General features: G+C 45.8%; 1 protein-coding gene across 1 annotated transcript in view; it reads left to right on the top strand.

Moving 5' to 3' along the window:
• Positions 1–2,929: 2,929 nt before the first annotated feature.
• Positions 2,930–21,070, top strand: part of ddx10 (DEAD (Asp-Glu-Ala-Asp) box polypeptide 10) — an 88,280-nt gene continuing 70,139 nt past the window's right edge. The window contains exons 1-10 of the mRNA XM_080530233.1: positions 2,930–3,019; positions 3,469–3,795; positions 3,908–3,968; positions 4,063–4,193; positions 5,951–6,109; positions 6,888–7,008; positions 8,133–8,322; positions 9,459–9,585; positions 10,459–10,621; positions 10,896–10,980. Of these exons, the coding sequence (XP_080386359.1) occupies positions 3,589–3,795; positions 3,908–3,968; positions 4,063–4,193; positions 5,951–6,109; positions 6,888–7,008; positions 8,133–8,322; positions 9,459–9,585; positions 10,459–10,621; positions 10,896–10,980 (1,244 nt within the window). The 5' untranslated portion in view covers positions 2,930–3,019; positions 3,469–3,588. The remainder of the gene's footprint in view (positions 3,020–3,468; positions 3,796–3,907; positions 3,969–4,062; positions 4,194–5,950; positions 6,110–6,887; positions 7,009–8,132; positions 8,323–9,458; positions 9,586–10,458; positions 10,622–10,895; positions 10,981–21,070) is intronic.

Here is a 21,070-nt window from a genome sequence, read left to right as displayed (position 1 = left end):
TTTGACTACTTTCAAGTCTTTTTTTTATTGAATGTAATATCATCTTATGTTGTTCTTATGATCTTAGTCTTTTATATCCCACATCCCTTCTCTCCCTTGGTTTGTTGTAAACAGAATTTATGTGCAACACAAATAAATTGATTGACTAAACCAGTCCATACTTTTTGAGAGGACACTGAATCAAGTACGTGATGGCATCAGAATTTAGAATTTACCATTTAGCAGACTCTTTTAATCCAAAAGCGATTTACAATTACACATTACAGGGGCATTCCCCCCTGGAGTAACTGAGGGCTAAGTCAAGTGTCTTACTCAAGGACACACTAGTGGTGGTGTTTCAGGTGGGATTTGAACTCGCAACCTTCCGATCACCAGTCCAACTCACTATCCACATCACTCACCTTGAGGTTACTGCAAACGGAGTGTGAGATGACCATGGGATATTATCCACCGACAGTAGTATATTAGTCATCCTAGTGGGGATGGAGGACTCTGCCATAGGACTGCATCACAATACATGTTAGTCACACAGGCTTCTAGAAATGACATTTCTATGTTATGGAGGAAGAGGTTGACAGGAATGAATGATCAGGTTTCACACCATAGTTCTTACCTGAGCTCTATAACAAAACAAACAACTGGCAGCATTAACAGACATGGATCCATCGCTATTCCTGAACAGATTTATTTTTGTTATAATATCCGACAATATCATCATACTCCAGTTACTGAGACAAGATGTTTTCACATTCAAGCACACAACTAGGTGGTTGAAGTCTATCGCCCCACAATATCGGGGCATTGTTTTCATTTCAGAGTCTATCTGAATAGGTTGGGGGCTTTCAGAAGGCAAAAAGAGAACAGCACCTTTAAAAACAACAACTGAATGTCATCAAAGACCTACATATGATATCCTGTATTTCAAATGTAGTAACTTGAGTAAGTCTCAACTGACAGTCCTGAGCTGCCTGCTGAGTTGAGTATGAACACTGAATAACAAAATGCGACTCTCATTTACAGTAAAGATCTGATCACCAACTTAACCTGCAGGAACTTACCCAGTAAACAAAGAGTCCAAAAGATGTCCTCAGGAAAGCCGGAATGTGGGTTCAGATGACGTCTTTCTAGGACGTCCAGATGACGTCTTATGGACTACTGTAGTCCATAAGACGTCCTAAAGATGTCATCTGGACGTCCTAGAAAGACGTCATCTGAACCCACATTCCGGCTTCCCTGAGGACGTCTTTTGGACTCTTTGTTTACTGGGTACAGTACAACAGCGTAAGCTTGATGTCACAAAGTACGTTGCCTTGATTGAACGGTGAGTTAAACCCAGTAGCATACAGTACGATACAGTTTATTGGATAGATTAGATTTTTGCTCCATCACTTTATTCAGTTAATTCAGTCCATTCAAGTCCTTTTGAAATAGTAGGAAATACGAGATACTACAAAAACAACACACTTCAAGAATTCTCTTTTACACAACAACCCAAGGTTAACATCTATGGCATTCTCACATCCAGTCATGAGCCCATACACATGTGCAGGAATGCTTTTCATTGGTCAAAAAGATTCACCAAAGTATGTTTGGTCCCTCAAACCCCCTGTACCGGAACATTCCATTAGAATGTATTTGTTGACGTGTTTATAGCAAAAATACATTAAATCTAAAAATGGCACAGAGCAAATAAAATGTTAAGATAACAACTCCACTGTAGGTGAAAGTAACCCGTTGTAATTCCATAAACAACCACCGGGCCCTCGAACCCAACTCCTGATGCGCTGTCCAGTTCTGTCCCCAGAGACGGGAGTGGTGACACAATGACTAACATAGACGTCCTCCCTTGTTGACTCGTACTGAAACAGAGGACAACAGAACCGTTCTGGAAGAGATGAGAGTACATGCAGCATTTCTAAAACGCAAACCTAGATCCCTGTTGAGATCACCCCCCAGCCCCCCTAAAACAAAACCACTGGAGATCAAGTAGTGACACCAGCAGCTTCTCTTTAAACACATTTACATTTTTGCTCTTAGTTCTGGTTAAACGTACCGTATCTTTTTTCCAATGTCATATACATTAAAATATGATCAGCCACCATTTTCAATAAGTCAAGACTGTGTGTGGCTCTCTTGGACCACTGAAGAGAAGATTCTGGTACATTCAGTACATTCTGTAAAAAGTCTTATAAGCTTTTCTCAACCTCCACCAGTAGAGGGCGCTATGCCACCCTTTTAACAACCTCCACCAGTAGAGGGCGCTGTTACACCCTTTTAACAACTGGAACAAAGTCATGGTTATTACACTGCTTTACTAACTATGACTGCAACACTGCATCACTACCTGTCAATAGAAACATTACAACCATAACTATAGTCTCTCATAGATAACCCTAACCCTAATACAACCATAAGCTTCTATTCATTTCACAGCTGTTTGTCTCAGTGAGAGCAGGTCTGATCATCATGTCTCTACGAACCTCCACATGTGTGTTTAAAGGGGATCAGCGAGATGTGTTTACAACTCTAAACGTTATGTTTACAACATGTGTTCGGGTTTCCAGTGATATGCATTATAATATTACATATGCATTATTATTATTATATATATGCATTATTTAAAAGAGGTTTATTTTCGTCATGTTGGAGATGTGTTTGTTTGAGTGACAGGACAACCAACCAGCTCTTAACATAATAACATGTTATTGATGACTGATGCAGAATAATAATACATCGTAAGATTTATTTTTCATCAAAACATTTTTACAATGACTTTATAAGTCCCTTTATTTGATTGGACAAGAGGCAGTCACATGGACACGCCCACATTGTCCATCTCGAGCGCTACGTCATTCGTGGGCGACAACATACTGTAGACTTGTTTGTAACACGTCATATTCCTGCGACCACATGCGTGTCTATGGTTAGGGTCTAACTATCGAACATTTGTGTATATGAACATTTAGTAGTCGTTGTTTTAACCATGAGCGAGGGTAAACGTGAGGTGTATGTCACACAGGTATGGAGATGTTTGGTCTGTTTAATTTGAAAACGTTTTTTTTAATTTACTGTGTATTTATTGACTGTGTAATGGGAGGTAAGCTTGATAGCCTCATGATTTAGTCCACACCAGTAGCTATATACAGCTGGTGTGGCTGTTATTGCAACATGTTGTATGTCAATACTGATTAATAATATTGATGCTGTTATTTTTATATTTGTTTAGGAAACGAAATATGGGTTTTCTGATGTATGATAGAATATTGCCAAATTGTTTATTTTTATTATCTATGTATCTATGAGCTGATGATGCTGATGTCTATTGTGTATATATATATATGTATGAATACATATTCATATATATAGTGACAGATCTCTAGATCGTCTTTTAAGAGGGGAGCGAGACAACTAACCAGACTGATGTTAGCCTACCTGATACATTGTGTGTATGTTCTGTATGTCACACAGCTCCACTAAAGTGAACCAGAGACCCAGTTCTGCCTCCGGCCTCGTTATTGCCCCACACACCACCAGAACACAACGCAGGCGTAACACACACGGGTTACATTGGTAGTCGTTGTTTTAACCATGAACGAGGGTAAACGTGAGTCTTACAAGACCAAGAAACCAGGGAAGAAAAGCGACACCAGTGATCCTGTAAGGAACTTCGAGCTGTGGAAGAAAAAATACAACAAGACGAAAACCCGAGTGAAGCAGGAGAGCAGACAGAAGAAGAGACCGGAGTGGCAGGTGGAGAGAGAGAACATCCAGAGGCTTGTCAGCAAATACGACCAGGTGAAACATGTTCATTATTACCCAAACGAGTCATCGTCATTAACCTCAGCTTGTCAGCAAGTTTGTTAAATGACAGAACATCTAATAACACCTCCAACACCTTCTCTTCCAGATAAACTCCAAGGATGCTCTCCGCTTCTCCGATTTTCCCATCTCAAAGAATACATTGAGAGGTACTATCCGTTACTAATATCAGACCTGTAGGGTCAAATAACTGTGCCAGCTGATGCCGAGCTCCTTCACAGTGACGGGTTGTGTTTCCTCCAGGTCTGATGGAGGCTCAGTACCGCCAGCCCACAGAGATCCAGAGGCAGACCATCGGCTTTGCTCTGCAGGGGAAGGACGTCCTGGGAGCGGCTAAGACCGGCTCTGGAAAGACCCTGGCCTTCCTCATCCCTGTAAGGAAACAACATACTGACACCTAACCCTCCCTAACCCTGCCCCATGTCACACTACCTAACCCTAACCCTGCCCCATGTCTCACTACCTAACCCTAACCCTGCCCCATGTCTCACTACCTAACCCTAACCCTGCCCCATGTCACACTAGCCCCTAACCCTAACCCTGCCCCATGTCACACTACCTAACCCTAACCCTGCCCCATGTCACACTACCTAACCCTAACCCTGCCCCATGTCACACTAGCAGGTCCTACTAATGTTTGGTTATAAACTAGCAGATCTTACTGGTGTTTGGTTATAAACTAGCAGATCCTACTGGTGTTTGGTTATAAACTAGCAGATCTTACTGGTGTTTGGTTATAAACTAGCAGATCTTACTGGTGTTTGGTTATAAACTAGCAGATCTTACTGGTGTTTGGTTATAAACTAGCAGATCCTACTGGTGTTTGGTTACTGGTGTTTGGTGGCATTGCTGCAGTTCAGTTTCATTCGACCATGTTGGTGTTTCACAGAACATTTGAGTCTGTTGATGTCGACAGTGTTGTTGTTGTGTGTGTGTGTGTGTGTGTGTGTGTGTGTGGTGTGTGTGTGTGTGTGTGTGTCTCAGCTGTTACAGTGTGTGTGTGTCTCAGGTGTTACAGTGTGTGTGTGTCTCAGGTGTTACAGTGTGTTTGTGTCTCAGGTGTTACAGTGTGTTAGGGTTACCACAGGGTATCCGCGGTGTCTTGAAAAGTATTAATAGTTGATGAATAAATTTTGGGAAAATCAAGACCCTTAATAAGTATTAAAAAGTCTTATCACGATTTTATGAGGTCTTGAATTTTGTTCTGAATTAGACTCTGTCCAAAGAGTTTGAGTCCTAAAAACTATTAGTAAAAGTTCGTGAATGTATTCGTTTTTATTAAAAAACAAAGATGAACCGGAAATTGTGTTGTATGATAGTGGTCTAGTCTATTGCAAACTAAGACTGTTAAGTTAAAGGTGTCACTGATGTCAACGGTTACAGCTCGAAGTGGCGGTGAGGTCTGGAAAAATATTGACAAGGTCTTTAAAAAGTCTTAGAAAGGTATTGGATTTAACCTCAAGATTCCTGTATATACCCTGTACCAGGTTCTGGAGTGTTACAGTGTGTTTGGGTCAACAGGTTCTGGAGTGTTACAGTGTGTTTGGGTCTCAGGTGCTGGAGTGTTACAGTGTGTTTGGGTCACCAGGTTCTGGAGTGTTACAGTGTGTTTGGGTCACCAGGTTCTGGAGTGTTACAGTGTGTTTGGGTCAACAGGTTCTGGAGTGTTACAGTGTGTTTGGGTCACCAGGTGCTGGAGTGTTACAGTGTGTTTGGGTCACCAGGTTCTGGAGTGTTACAGTGTGTTTGGGTCACCAGGTTCTGGAGTGTTACAGTGTGTTTGGGTCAACAGGTTCTGGAGTGTTACAGTGTGTTTGGGTCACCAGGTTCTGGAGTGTTACAGTGTGTTTGGGTCACCAGGTTCTGGAGTGTTACAGTGTGTTTGGGTCAACAGGTTCTGGAGTGTTACAGTGTGTTTGGGTCTCCAGGTTCTGGAGTGTTACAGTGTGTTTGGGTCAACAGGTTCTGGAGTGTTACAGTGTGTTTGGGTCACCAGGTGCTGGAGTGTTACAGTGTGTTTGGGTCAACAGGTGCTGGAGTGTTACAGTGTGTTTGGGTCAACAGGTGCTGGAGTGTTACAGTGTGTTTGGGTCTCAGGTGCTGGAGTGTTACAGTGTGTTTGGGTCAACAGGTTCTGGAGTGTTTGTACCGGCAGCAGTGGACGGCCCTGGACGGCCTGGGCGCCCTCATCGTCTCCCCCACGCGGGAGCTGGCCTACCAGACCTTCGAGGTTCTCCGCAAGGTGGGCAAGAACCACGAGTTCTCTGCGGGCCTCATCATCGGGGGAAAGGTACTTTCCTTGTTTTTGTTATCTATGTCTGGAGGATGTTGCTGTTGAATGTACCTGAACTTCAGGAGCACACGTGAGCCTGTAACCTGCAGAGATAAAGACACTTGGCCTGAAGGTTGAAACATTTCACTTCTGATCCCTGAATGAAATATACTAGAAGAAACCCAACCTCTTTTCTTGAGTGAGAACCAGCTACACGTTGGTCACAGGGACATTCATATAAGATTCATGCACGTCTGTACCATAGTAGGAGTAGTAGTAGTAGTAGTAGTGGTGGTAGTAGTAGTAGTAGTAGTAGTAGTAGTAGTAGTAGTAGTAGTAATAGTAGTAGTAGTAGTAGTAGTAATAGTAGTAGTAGTGGTGGTAGTAGTAGTGATAGTAGTAGTAATAGTAGTAGTAGTAGTAGTAGTAGTAGTAGTAGTAGTAGTAGTGGTAGTATAGTAGTAGTAGTAGTAGTAATAGTAGTAGTAGTGGTGGTAGTAGTAGTAGTAGTAGTAATAGTAGTAGTAGTAGTAATAGTAATAGTAATAGTAGTAGTAGTAGTAGTAGTAGTAGTAGTAGTAGTAGTAGTAGTAGTAGCAGTAGTAGTAATAGTAGTAGTAGTAGTAATATAATAGTAATATAATAGTAGTAGTAATATAATAGTAGTAGTAGTAGTAGAATAGTAGTAGTAGTAATAGTAGTAGTAGTAGTAGTAGTAGAATAGTAGTAGTAGTAGTATAGTAGTATAGTAGTAGTAGTTGTAGAGTCAAACCTCTGATGTGTTTGTTTGTTTCAGGACCTGAAGACGGAGTCAGAGAAGATCCACCGCACCAACATCATCATCTGCACCCCGGGAAGGCTGCTGCAACACATGGATGAGACGGCCACCTTCCACGCCTCGGACCTGCACATGCTAGGTACACGCATAGCTACATGCTAGGTACACGTATAGCTACATGCTAGGTACACGCATAGCTACATGCTAGGTACACGCATAGCTATATGCTAGGTACACGCATAGCTATATGCTAGGTACACGTATAGCTACATGCTAGGTACACGCATAGCTATATGCTAGGTACACGTATAGCTACATGCTAGGTACACGCATAGCTATATGCTAGGTACACGTATAGCTACATGCTAGGTACACGCATAGCTATATGCTAGGTACACGTACATGCTAGGTACACATTTTCTTGTGTTATAGACTATTACTATAGACTCAATTTAAAATTGATAACATTTTCCATCAATCCACACACAGTACCTCAGAATGACAAAGTGAAAAACATGTTTTTCGTAAATGTATTAAAATTAGAGACCCTATAAAAACAAATATATTAATTCCAAAATTACATGAAGTATTATCCTTGCACTAAGATTGACTAAAATGTTAATACATTTACTGAAATTTCAAAGCGTGTTTTTGCTTTGTCCTTCTGGCGTATTGTGTGTGGATTGATGGAAAATTATTTGTATTTAATCCATTTTAAGTTGAGTCTATAACACAAGAAAATGTGGAATAAGTGAAGCAGTCTGAATACTTGATATGCAGCGTATGACTGTGCCGATGGTTTGATCACTGCTTGTTACGTCACTCAGACTTCAGACTCTGATGGGTTAGACCTGACCTGGACAGAGACCGTGGCTGTGTGAGGAACATGCTGTTGTCATGGTGATTAACCCTCTCTGCTCTGTGAGAGGAACCTGCTGTTGTCATGGTGATTAACCTTCTCTGCTCTGTGAGAGGAACCTGCTGTTGTCATGGTGATTAACCCTCTCTGCTCTGTGAGGAACATGTTGTCATGGTGATTAACCCTCTCTGCTGTTGTCATGGTGATTAACCCTCTCTGCTCTGTATGAGGAACCTGCTGTTGTCATGGTGATTAACCCTCTCTGCTGTTGTCATGGTGATTAACCCTCTCTGCTGTTGTCATGGTGATTAACCATCTCTGCTGTTGTCATGGTGATTAACCCTCTCTGCTGTGAGAGGAACATGTTGTCATGGTGATTAACCCTCTCTGCTCTGTCCCTCCAGTTCTGGACGAGGCAGACCGGATCCTGGACATGGGCTTTGCAGACACCATCAACGCCATCGTGGAGAACCTCCCCAGGACGCGCCAGACGCTGCTGTTCTCTGCCACGCAGACCAAGTCAGTCAAGGACCTGGCCCGGCTCAGCCTCAAAGACCCGGAGTACGTCTGGGTGCACGAGAAGGCCAAGTTCAGGTAGGAGCAACCAGTGATCTCTCTGTTCCTCCTGATCTCTCTGTTCCTCTCTGTTCCTCTGTGTTCCTCTGTCTCCCCTCCTGATCTCTCTGTTCCTGTGTGTTCCTCTGTGTTCCTCTGTGTTCCTCTCTGTTCCTCTCTGTTCCTCTCTGTTCCTTTGTGGTCCTCTGTGTTCCTCTGTGTTCCTCTCTGTTCCTCTCTGTTCCTCTGTGTTCCTCTGTGTTCCTCTCTGTTCCTCTCTGTTCCTCTGTGTTCCTCTGTGTTCCTCTCTGTTCCTCTGTGTTCCTCTGTGTTCCTCTGTGTTCCTCTCTGTTCCTCTCTGTTCCTCTCTGTTCCTCTGTGTTCCTCTCTGTTCCTCTCTGTTCCTCTGTGGTCCTCTGTGTTCCTCTGTGTTCCTCTGTGTTCCTCTCTGTTCCTCTCTGTTCCTCTGTGGTCCTCTGTGTTCCTCTGTGTTCCTCTGTGTTCCTCTCTGTTCCTCTCTGTTCCTCTGTGTTCCTCTGTGTTCCTCTCTGTTCCTCCTGATCTCTCTGTTCCTCTCTGTTCCTCTCTGTTCCTCTGTGTTCCTCTGTCTCCCCTCCTGATCTCTCTGTTCCTGTGTGTTCCTCTGTGTTCCTCTGTGTTCCTCTGTGTTCCTCTCTGTTCCTCTCTGTTCCTCTCTGTTCCTTTGTGGTCCTCTGTGTTCCTCTCTGTTCCTCTCTGTTCCTCTGTGTTCCTCTGTGTTCCTCTCTGTTCCTCTGTGTTCCTCTGTGTTCCTCTCTGTTCCTCTCTGTTCCTCTCTGTTCCTCTGTGGTCCTCTGTGTTCCTCTGTGTTCCTCTCTGTTCCTCTCTGTTCCTCTCTGTTCCTCTGTCTCCCCTCCTGATCTCTCTGTTCCTCCTAACCCCCCTGTCTCTCTGCTCCCCCCTGTCTCTCTGCTCTCTCCTGTCTCTCTGCTCTCTCCTGTCTCTCTGCTCTCTCCTGTCTCTCTGCTCTCTCCTGTCTCTCTGCTCTCTCCTGTCTCTCTGCTCTCTCCTGTCTCTCTGCTCTCTCCTGTCTCTCTGCTCTCTCCTAACCCTCCTGTCTCTCTGCTCCCCCCTGTGTCTCTGCTCCCCCCTGTGTCTCTGCTCTCTCCTAACCCCCCTGTGTCTCTGCTCCCCAGCACCCCAGCCACCCTGGAGCAGAACTATGTAGTTTGTGAGCTGCACCAGAAGGTGGACATGCTGTTCTCCTTCATCAGGAGCCACCTGCAGAAGAAAGTCATCGTCTTTTTCGCCTGCTGCAAAGAGGTAAGAGTGTCTCCTAACTGGCTCTCAAAACTCTCCTCTGGGACCCCCAGCCTCTCCTCTGGGACCCCCAGCCTCTCCTCAGGGACCCCCAGCCTCTCCTCGGGGACCCCCAGCCTCTCCTCAGGGACCCCCAGCCTCTCCTCAGGGACCCCCAGCCTCTCCTCGGGGACCCCCAGCCTCTCCTCTGGGACCCCCAGCCTCTCCTCTGGGACCCCCAGCCTCTCCTCTGGGACCCCCAGCCTCTCCTCTGGGACCCCCAGCCTCTCCTCTGGGACCCCCAGCCTCTCCTCGGGGACCCCCAGCCTCTCCTCTGGGACCCCCAGCCTCTCCTCAGGGACCCCCAGCCTCTCCTCGGGGACCCCCAGCCTCTCCTCGGGGACCCCCAGCCTCTCCTCGGGGACAACATTGGTCGTAGAAAACGTTCACTTCCATTGGCCGATGTCTGAGCCCTGCGACAGCCATATGAAACACCCCTGTGTCCTCTCCTTATGTCTACACACATTAAATGGTAAAATGGTAGATGGACTGCACTTATATAGCGCTTTTTTTGCTGCTCCAAAGCTGCTCCAAAGCGCTTTACAACAGCCTCCCATTCACCCATTCACACACACATTCACACACCAATGGCGGCAAGCTGCCATGCAAGGCGCCGGCCCGCTCACTGGGAGCAATTTTGGGGTTCAGTGTCTTGCCCAAGGACACTTCGACATGTGGCCAGCCGGGGCTCGAACCGCCGATCTGCCAACCTTGTGGTCATTAGGCGGCGACTCTACCTCCTGCACCACAGCCGCCCCGTTATTAAGATAACCCGCTCACCTGTGTAGCGTACCTGTTCAGAGCTGAACACTGCTGTCCTGTGTGTTCTGGTTCTAGGTGCAGTACATGTTCCGTGTGTTCTGCCGGCTGCGTCCGGGCATGCCCATGCTAGCGCTGCACGGGAAGCAGCAGCAGATGAAGAGGGTGGAGGTCTACCAGGAGTTCCTCAAGAAGAAGAACGCCGTGCTGTTCGCCACCGACATCGCTGCCAGAGGCCTGGGTGAGACGCTAGCTAGCTAGGTTAGCATGTTAGCAGGTTAGCAGGTTAACAGGTTAGCAGATTAGCAGACTAGCAGGTTAGCAGGCTGGGTTAGCAGATTAGCGTGTTAGCAGGTTAGCGTGTTAGCAGGTTAGCAGGTTAGTTAGCAGGTTTGATATTCATTTATTCAGTTGGGATAAGGACACAAATGGACCCAAAAAAAATCTACATTTGGCAAATTTGTTTGATGTAAAATGTCGGATGGTTAAACTGTGTTGGTTGTTCTGGTCGGTAGATTTTCCTTCTGTTAACTGGGTGCTGCAGTACGACTGTCCTGAGGACGCAAACACCTACATCCACAGAGTGGGACGCACTGCCAGGTAACACCCTACCCTGCACCTACACAGCCAGGTAACACCCTACCCTGCACCTACACACTGCCAGGTAACACCCTACCCTGCACCTAGACACAGGTAACACCCTACCCTGCACCTAGACACAGGTAACACCCTACCCTGCACCTACACACAGCCAGGTAACACCCTACCCTGCACCTACACACAGGTAACACCCTACCCTGCACCTACACACTGCCAGGTAACACCCTACCCTGCACCTACACACAGCCAGGTAACACCCTACCCTGCACCTACACACTGCCAGGTAACACCCTACCCTGCACCTAGACACAGGTAACACCCTACCCTGCACCTACACACAGGTAACACCCTACCCTGCACCTAGACACAGGTAACACCCTACCCTGCACCTAGACACAGGTAACACCCTACCCTGCACCTAGACACAGGTAACACCCTACCCTGCACCTACACACAGCCAGGTAACACCCTACCCTGCACCTAGACACAGGTAACACCCTACCCTGCACCTACACACAGCCAGGTAACACCCTACCCTGCACCTACACACAGGTAACACCCTACCCTGCACCTACACACTGCCAGGTAACACCCTACCCTGCACCTACACACAGGTAACACCCTACCCTGCACCTACACACAGGTAACACCCTACCCTGCACCTACACACTGCCAGGTAACACCCTACCCTGCACCTAGACACAGGTAACACCCTACCCTGCACCTAGACACAGCCAGGTAACACCCTACCCTGCACCTACACACAGCCAGGTAACACCCTACTCTGCACCTACACACAGGTAACACCCTACCCTGCACCTAGACACAGGTAACACCCTACCCTGCACCTAGACACAGGTAAGTAAGTCTCAGCTAAGTCTCATGTGACTTCAGTCAAAACTGAACTCTTCATACATCTACATTACTAACATGCATCTACATTACTAACATGCATCTACATTACTAACATGCATCTGCATTACTAACATGCATCTACATTACTAACATGCATCTACATTACTAACAGCAATGTTCACTCAGAAAGCAACAGTCATTCATAACTCTGACCAGGGGCGGATTTAGGATTGTAGGAGATCCGGGGCTTAGCCCAGAGGGAGAATATAATGTGCGCGCAGAGCGCGCCGGAAAAATTTGCCTTCAACCTTCAACTTACCACCACCTTAAAGCGGACAAAAGGCACTGGAGAACACATATGTGTGGTGGCCTGGGAAAACCCTTCACATGGTGGCATTTTGACATTTTCATTTTTTTATATTTCCATAAATTAGAAGTTCTCAGCTATTCATAACTGGTTGAATGACTGAGATAGCCCTTTATTTAAAAAAGTTATGAGCATTTTAATGTATCATGTCAAAAAAAGTGAAAGGTGAGAAATGCTGCCCCCATGCTGCCCCCGACTCCTTTCTCCTCCGGGTCGGGGGAGGAGCCTATGCAGATCGGCCGGTCTCGTTTGTCTGCTTGTGATGCGGTGTTAGTCTGCTCGCCTCGTCGGTATAAAACAAGTACTTTCTCTTTTGTTTTCTTAAAATGTTTATTCACCATAATGTAGTATGGAGTTCAAAGTACTAGAATACCACATAATATCAAAATCGCCAAAATCGCGATTTCCATCTATTTTTGCTCTTTGCCACAAACGAACGCCAGCGACATCCGACGGGTTTTCCCAGGCCACCACACATATACATTCACACCCTTTAATGAAGCAAACTAATTGTGGTGGTTCTGGGCACAGAGGGAGGTCAGCACACGTAGCTCCCCCTGTCAGTCACCATCATTTATATTTGTATAGAATTACATAATTGATGGGCTGAGGCTAGTTATGTTACAGTATGTATATCAGGGCAGACTCTGTGCTCACCACTTATATTGTATTTAGAGTCTTGTCCTGTGTTATATGACGATATATTACATGTATTGTTGGCCTGTGTATAGTACTGTGAAATCAAATCCCCCCTGGGACATTAAACAAACTTAGTTAGTTAGCGTTACATCTTAGGATAGATTTGAGTCATATTCTGTATACATACAGACTACCATAAGGGCATACTTAATATGGTTACTCCATGTTTACTAGCTGTAACATTAACGTTACATCATTCTTTTTCACTTGTTACTCAGTCAACCAGAGTGCAGATATCAAAGACTATCAGCCTGTTATTCACTTTATTTGTATAAGTATTATCCTTTGTTTGATTTCTTACCATGTACCGTAACAGTACCTTGCTATGTTTCATTTTCATTATAAACATAACGTTATGTTATGATAGCCAGCTAGCATTAGCAAACCGGAAAAGTAGTGTCAGTGAGTCAGTCACCTTTCTAATAAGATTCACAAACCTGAAACATCATCTATGTCATCACTGCTGGTGATGTCATTGTTGTCAGCTGCTGATACTGCTGCTGCAACAGTTCTTGGCGATTGTTTTGTTGAAAACAACTTTGGGATATCCATCCTTACAATTCCTTCGAGAGAGAGACTTCGGAAGAGACTCCGGTACTGCACATTACTCACGAGAGTTTTTTTTATTTTTTTTTTTAAGTAAAACATCCGGGGCTTGAGCCCAAGTAGCCACCCCCTAGCGCCACCCCTGACTCTGACCTACAACACACTAACAACAGGGAGGCAAGGCAAGGCAAGTTTATTTGTATAGCACATTTCATACAACAGGGGCAATTCAAAGTGCTTTACATGCATTATTTAAAAATACAGCAAGAGGAGCATAAGAAAATACAAATTACAATGAATAAAAGCAAATATAAGAAGTAAATAGATAAAACATTTAAAAAGACAATAGTTAATGGAAAAAAGACATTGATAGAAGTGTTTGTGTTTAATCATAACTGGTGCAAAACATGAAGGTTTTTTGGAGCATTACATAGTTTGAATGATTTTCACAAGAATGAATATTTCATTATAAGAATGGTTTGATTCATAGTAATCATAGACAGAATAGTTGACTGTACAACTGTGAAGTATTAAGGCAACAAGAATGAATCAGAAACGCCGCAATTTGCTTCTATCCTTTAGTGTTTTTGGGGGGGTTTTCAGTAGAAAGTAAGTTACGGTACATTTACTTGTGGAAAATGAAAAATTCAAACAAAGCCCCCCCCCAGTACTTCCAGGGCTACAGTACAATAATCACACAAAACAGTGTCTCACTCCTGAGGGCTCTGGTCTGCCTCTGGTCACATCTAATGTCTTCCCTGGCGATGCTTCTAGTCTATCTCATTTCATTGTATATTCTATAGCTATTCTAGACATTTCGATATGATTACTGCATTAATCATAATCATAATTAATCATTCTTTTTTTCCATAATTAATCATTCTGTTTTGAATATGTTCTTCACAGTTTTGAACACAGTGTGTTAACATTTGAACAAATACATAGTGTGTAGAGTGCAGAGTGTGGGTAGAGGGGATAGAGGGAGGGTAGAGGGGGGTAGAGGGGGTAGAGGAGGGTAGAGGAGGGTAGAGGGGGGTAGAGGGGGTAGAGGGGGGTAGAGGAGGGTAGAGGGGGGTAGAGGGAGGGTAGAGGAGGGTAGAGGGGGTAGAGGAGGGTAGAGGGGGTAGAGGAGGGTAGAGGAGGGTAGAGGAGGGTAGAGGGGGGTAGAGGAGGGTAGAGGGGGGTAGAGGAGGGTAGAGGAGGGTAGAGGAGGGTAGAGTGGGTAGAGGAGGGTAGAGGGGGTAGAGAGAAGTAGAGGGGGGTAGAGGAGGGTAGAGAGAAGTAGAGTGGGTAGAGGAGGGTAGAGAGAAGTAGAGTGGGTAGAGGGGGTAGAGAGAAGTAGAGTGGGTAGAGGAGGGTAGAGGGGGGTAGAGGAGGGTAGAGTGGGTAGAGGAGGGTAGAGGGGGTAGAGGGGGGTAGAGGAGGGTAGAGGGGGTAGAGGGGGGTAGAGGGGGTAGAGGAGGGTATAGGAGGGTAGAGGGGGTAGAGAGAAGTAGAGTGGGTAGAGGGGGGTAGAGGAGGGTAGAGTGGGTAGAGGAGGGTAGAGGGGGTAGAGGGGGGTAGAGGAGGGTAGAGGGGGTAGAGGGGGTAGAGGAGGGTAGAGGAGGGTAGAGGGGGGTAGAGGAGGGTAGAGGGGGTAGAGGAGGGTAGAGGAGGTAGAGGGGGGTAGAGGAGGGTAGAGGAGGGTAGAGGGGGGTAGAGGGGGGTAGAGGAGGGTAGAGGAGGGTAGAGGAGGGTAGAGGAGGGTAGAGGGGGGTAGAGGGGGGTAGAGGGGGTAGAGGAGGGTAGAGGGGGGTAGAGGGGGTAGAGAGAAGTAGAGGAGGGTAGAGAGGGGGTGGAGGGTAGAGGGGGTAGAGGAGGGTAGAGGGGGTAGAGGAGGGTAGAGGGGGGTAGAGGAGGGTAGAGGGGGGTAGAGGAGGGTAGAGGGGGTAGAGGGGGTAGAGGGGGTTCTACCTCAGGACTCTTTTAGAAAGCATTTAATGAACCCAGTTGACCACAGTTCAGTTCAGGGCTTTCCTCTCTGAAGCCCATCATCTCATAACAAATAACAAATGCCCAAACGCCCACTAGATGGCAGTGTTGCCCTGTCCATCTCATAACTGATCTGCATGTGTCTCACAGCCTCACAGTTGTTTAACGTCAGTGTCATCAAGACTGGCCCTCACACGTGTCTGTTTCTAAAGGCTGCTGGAGCCACGGTGACACAGGACACATAGCCGGGCCTCATAGCCCTAACCCTACCATAGCTACTGTATGCTGATGCTAACCCTGTCATAGCTACTGTATACTGATGCTAACCCTATGGTAGCTACTGTATAGTGGTTTAGTATGCTAGGCTACTGGTAGACTCTCAGAGGCAGTGGAGTGGTGAGGGAACGTCTCCTCCATGATTGACTATCGGCCCAGCTGCAGTGTGACTCATAGGTGGGGGGGGGGGGGGGGGGGTCACACACACTGAGAGGGAGTAGTATAGTAGTACTGTAGTATATATATATATATATATATATATATATATATATATATATATATATATGTAGTGTATAGTAGTATAGAGGGAGTAGTAGAATAATAATAATAATAACCTTTATTTGTATAGCACTTTTCCTGCAAACATGCTTAATGTGATTTAAATCAATAACATCTGTGGTTTTCAGTGTATTTTTCTTAATTATATCAAAAAGTAAGTAGGCTTATGTCATGTGTAGAGACACACACACACACACACACACACACACACACACAGACACACACACACACACACACACACACACACACACACACACACACACACCCAATGTGCTCCTAGTTTGTCTCAGAGATCCTGAAAAATGAAAATGTTGTTTGTCTGCTGGTGAGGGAACACAGCGCTGTCATGATTAAGATCCACTGGTGTTTCTGCAGTAGTGTGCAGCGTGTATGCATCATTCTCAATGGAAGCTACTTGTGCTCTGTGTTTTCTCTGGTTTGCTTTCCCCTCTGTACAACAATGAAGCCTCAGTTTAGTGGAGCATGAGGAGGTGATGTTGGAGTGGTTGTAATTGCTACTGCTGCTGTGTGTCCCACTGTTAGACTGTCCCTGTGGAAGGACCCTGGCTTTTAAGCTCCATGTAGAACACTCCAGAACACTCCAGTTAGACTCTGAACACTCTAGAACTCTCCAGTTAGACTCTGAAGACTCTAGAACACTCCAGTTAGACTCTGAACACTCCAGAACACTCCAGTTAGACTCTGAACACTCTAGAACACTCCAGTTAGAACTCTGAACACTCTAGAACACTCCAGTTAGAACTCTGAACACTCTAGAACTCTCCAGTTAGACTCTGAACACTCCAGAACACTCCAGTTAGACTCTGAACACTCCAGAACACTCCAGTTAGACTCTGAACACTCCAGAACACTCCAGTTAGACTCTGAACACTCTAGAACTCTCCAGTTAGACTCTGAACACTCCAGTTAGACTCTGAACACTCCAGAACACTCCAGTTAGACTCTGAACACTCCAGAACACTCCAGTTAGACTCTGAACACTCCAGAACACTCCAGTTAGACTCTGAACACTCTAGAACTCTCCAGTTAGACTCTGAACACTCCAGAACACTCCAGTTAGACTCTGAACACTCCAGAACACTCCAGTTAGACTCTGAACACTCCAGAACACTCCAGTTAGACTCTGAAGACTCTAGAACACTCCAGTTAGACTCTGAACACTCTAGAACACTCCAGTTAGACTCTGAACACTCTAGAACACTCCAGTTAGACTCTGAACACTCTAGAACACTCCAGTTAGAACTCTGAACACTCTAGAACACTCCAGTTAGAACTCTGAACACTCCAGAACACTCCAGTTAGAACTCTGAACACTCCAGAACTCTCCAGTTAGACTCTGAACACTCTAGAACACTCCAGTTAGACTCTGAACACTCCAGAACACTCCAGTTAGACTCTGAACACTCTAGAACACTCCAGTTAGAACTCTGAACACTCTAGAACACTCCAGTTAGACTCTGAACACTCCAGAACACTCCAGTTAGACTCTGAACACTCTAGAACTCTCCAGTTAGACTCTGAACACTCCAGAACACTCCAGTTAGACTCTGAACACTCCAGAACACTCCAGTTAGAACTCTGAACACTCTAGAACACTCCAGTTAGACTCTGAACACTCCAGAACACTCCAGTTAGACTCTGAACACTCCAGAACACTCCAGTTAGAACTCTGAACACTCCAGAACACTCCAGTTAGACTCTGAACACTCTAGAACACTCCAGTTAGAACTCTGAACACTCCAGAACACTCCAGTTAGACTCTGAACACTCTAGAACACTCCAGTTAGACTCTGAACACTCCAGAACACTCCAGTTAGACTCTGAACACTCCAGAACACTCCAGTTAGACTCTGAACACTCCAGAACACTCCAGTTAGAACTCTGAACACTCTAGAACACTCCAGTTAGAACTCTGAACACTCTAGAACACTCCAGTTAGAACTCTGAACACTCTAGAACACTCCAGTTAGACTCTGAACACTCCAGAACACTCCAGTTAGAACTCTGAACACTCCAGAACACTCCAGTTAGACTCTGAACACTCCAGAACACTCCAGTTAGAACTCTGAACACTCTAGAACTCTCCAGTTACGGCCAAGCTCCACCTGCTGCGTTGCGTCAACTCGCCATCGGCGTTGCGTCAACTTCCCGTTGTCCAAGCTCCACCTGCTGCGTTGCGTCAACGTTGCGTCAACGTCAACGTTCTACTCTAGCTCCACTGGCATTTTTTGTATACGGGAATAATTTCACCCTTGACTGCAATATGTCCACAACAATAACAACATCATACAGAACATTTTCCAATCAGGGTAATATTTTATCTACATATTCCCAAATAGATAGTTGCTAGTTCAGTAGATGTTCAACTAACTGTCAACAACATTTCAACTTACTAACCACTAATCCTAAACCTTGCCCTAACTTTAAATCTAACCCTATCCTTAACCATAAATCTAGTTACATATCAACAGCAACAACTAGTCGCATATAAAAAATAATATTTTTCGACCTCAAGGATCAGCCGTTCGTCGTCCATTCCTGCAACAAGCTTTCAAGCACCTGTGGTGATTGACAGCTGACTCGCGTGAATAGCAATTCGCAATAGCTGAGTAGTTGGCTACAAGCATTTTCAATCTGGTATTATCTCTATTAACCGCTGTGGTGATTTAACAGCTGATAAAAAAATATATAATATATATATCATAATATCAAGTGCACTACAAACAGAGCAAAACAATAAAACAACACCAGAAAACAACCAATAGGCTATACAATTATAACCAACAACTACAATTGTAAATATACATCTCACGCCCCACGTGGGGCAAATATACAATTGGTCTCATTGTGACGTCTGCGTCCACCGTCAAAAATCAAACTTTTTTGAATGTCTACTTTGGACGCAGCCATCGGACGCAACGCAACGCTGACGCAACGCAGCAGGTGGAGCACCTTTCATTGATTACAATGCATTTTATCCCAATTTCGGACGCAAAGCACATTAGACGCAACGCTCGATGGCCATGGTGGAGCTTGGCCGTTAGACTCTGAACACTCTAGAACACTCCAGTTAGAACTCTGAACACTCCAGTTAGAACTCTCTCTGAAAGGCTTCTACAGTGAGACTCTCTCCCTCCTCTCTGAGACTCTCCATCCTCTCTCTCTCCTCTCTCTCCCTCCATCCTCTCAGAGACTGTCTCTCCTCTCTCTCTCTCCTCTCTCTCCTCTCTCTCTCTCTCCCTCCTCTCTCTCTCCTCTCTCTCTCTCTCCTCTCTCTCTCCTCTCTCTCTCTCCATCCTCTCTCTCTCCTCTCTCTCTCCATCCTCTCTCTCCTCTCTCTCTCTCCTCTCTCTCTCCCTCCTCTCTCTCTCCTCTCTCTCTCCATCCTCTCTCTCTCCTCTCTCTCTCTCCTCTCTCTCTCTCCATCCTCTCTCTCTCTCTCTCCTCTCTCTCTCTCTCCCTCCTCTCTCTCCCCCTCCTCTCTCTCTCCTCTCTCTCTCCATCCTCTCTCTCTCCTCTCTCTCTCTCCTCTCTCTCTCCATCCTCTCTCTCTCTCTCCTCTCTCTCTCTCTCTCCCTCCTCTCTCTCCTCTCTCTCCATCCTTTCTCTCTCTCCATCCTCTCTGGTGAGAGAGGCAGAGACAGACAGTATTGAGAGGCTGTGTTGGTAAACCATTATTACTGTCCTCCTCTCTTCAACGTGTTCCACAGCAGAGGTGTCTGTTCTGTCTGTTGTTTCTGTTCTGTCTGTTCTGTCTGTTCTGTTCTGTTCTGTCTGTTCTGTCTGTTCTGCCTGTTCTGTCTGTTCTGTCTGTTCTGTCTGTAGCCGACTGGAATCAACGTTTTATGATGCTGGACATGTTCCCCCTCGGTTCTCCTAATTCCTTTATCGTTGCCATAGATGCAGCAGCAGATTATGCTTAGGCTATTTATAAACCCACCAAGGGCAGGGAACTCTGTTCTGCCCACCCTATACCCATCATGCATCGCTACAACCTAGCCTACACATGAAGGTTTATAATGTAAGTAAGGAGGAGAGGAACGTTGGAGTATTCAGGGACTGCATCCCACTCTTGTTCTCTCACGCTCATTGTAATGGACATATTACCCTCTCCCCTCTCCCCTCTCCCCTCCCCCCTCTCCCCTCCCCCTCTCCCCTCTCCCCTCTCCCCTCTCCCCTCCCCCCTCCGCCTCCCCCCTCCCCCCATCAGCCCTACATCAGCCTTAACCGTGACTGAGGACGGTAAATAGAGGTTCCGCCAAAAGTAACATTTGTTTCTCCCTGCTTCCTGTTGTAATGACTCAGGTCTATCTACTTCCTGTTGTAATGACTCAGGTCTATCTACTTCCTGTTGTAATGACTCCGGTCTATCTGCTTCTGTCACCAGTGAGATCATTTGAATATTTCTTTAGTGGTTAAATAAATTGTCACACTTTTGTTTGTAATGGGAAACGATTTGAGCTTGTCTCTATGAGTGGTGGTGGTGAACTGTTGTGAGGGTAATACGAGATGTAGCACGGTGAACACCTTACGTTTTGGCTATTTGTCCTGATTCTGACAATGACAGAAGATGTGGATGTAACTTGGATACAGCCAGTAACACTGAATGAAATCTCTCATTTCATTTTGGTGTGGGTGGGTGTGTGTGTGTGTGTGTGTGTGTGTGTGTGTGTGTGTGTGTGTGTGTGGGTGTGTGTGTGTGTGGGTGTGGGTGTGGGTGGGTGGGGGGGTGGGTGTGTGTGTGCTGTGGAGCCACACCCCCCTGACTCTGCATGTCTCTACTACACACCCCCCTGGACGTGAAGAAGAGGAATGTAGGCATGGCTCTCTGTCTCTCTCTGTCTCTCTCTCTGTCTCTCTCTGTCTCTCTCTGTCTCTCTCTCTCTGTCTCTCTCTGTCTGTCTCTCTCTCTCTCTCTCTCATTCACTGTTGCAGCAGTCTCCTGATTTCATTCCACCTGCAACGAGACACTTGACAAAGAGTCCCCTCACTGCAACAGTTCACTGCAACAACAGTTCACTGCAACAACAGTTCACTGCAACAACCGTCACTCAGTGTTGTGTGAAGTGTCATCTG

The sequence above is a fragment of the Nansenia antarctica genome, assembly GCF_963989245.1.
Source record: "Nansenia antarctica genome assembly, chromosome: 4".
In the NCBI taxonomy this organism is placed as follows: domain Eukaryota; kingdom Metazoa; phylum Chordata; class Actinopteri; order Argentiniformes; family Microstomatidae; genus Nansenia; species Nansenia antarctica.
Note: the sequence above shows the minus strand (reverse complement) of the source record. Positions and strands in the feature narration are given on the sequence as shown.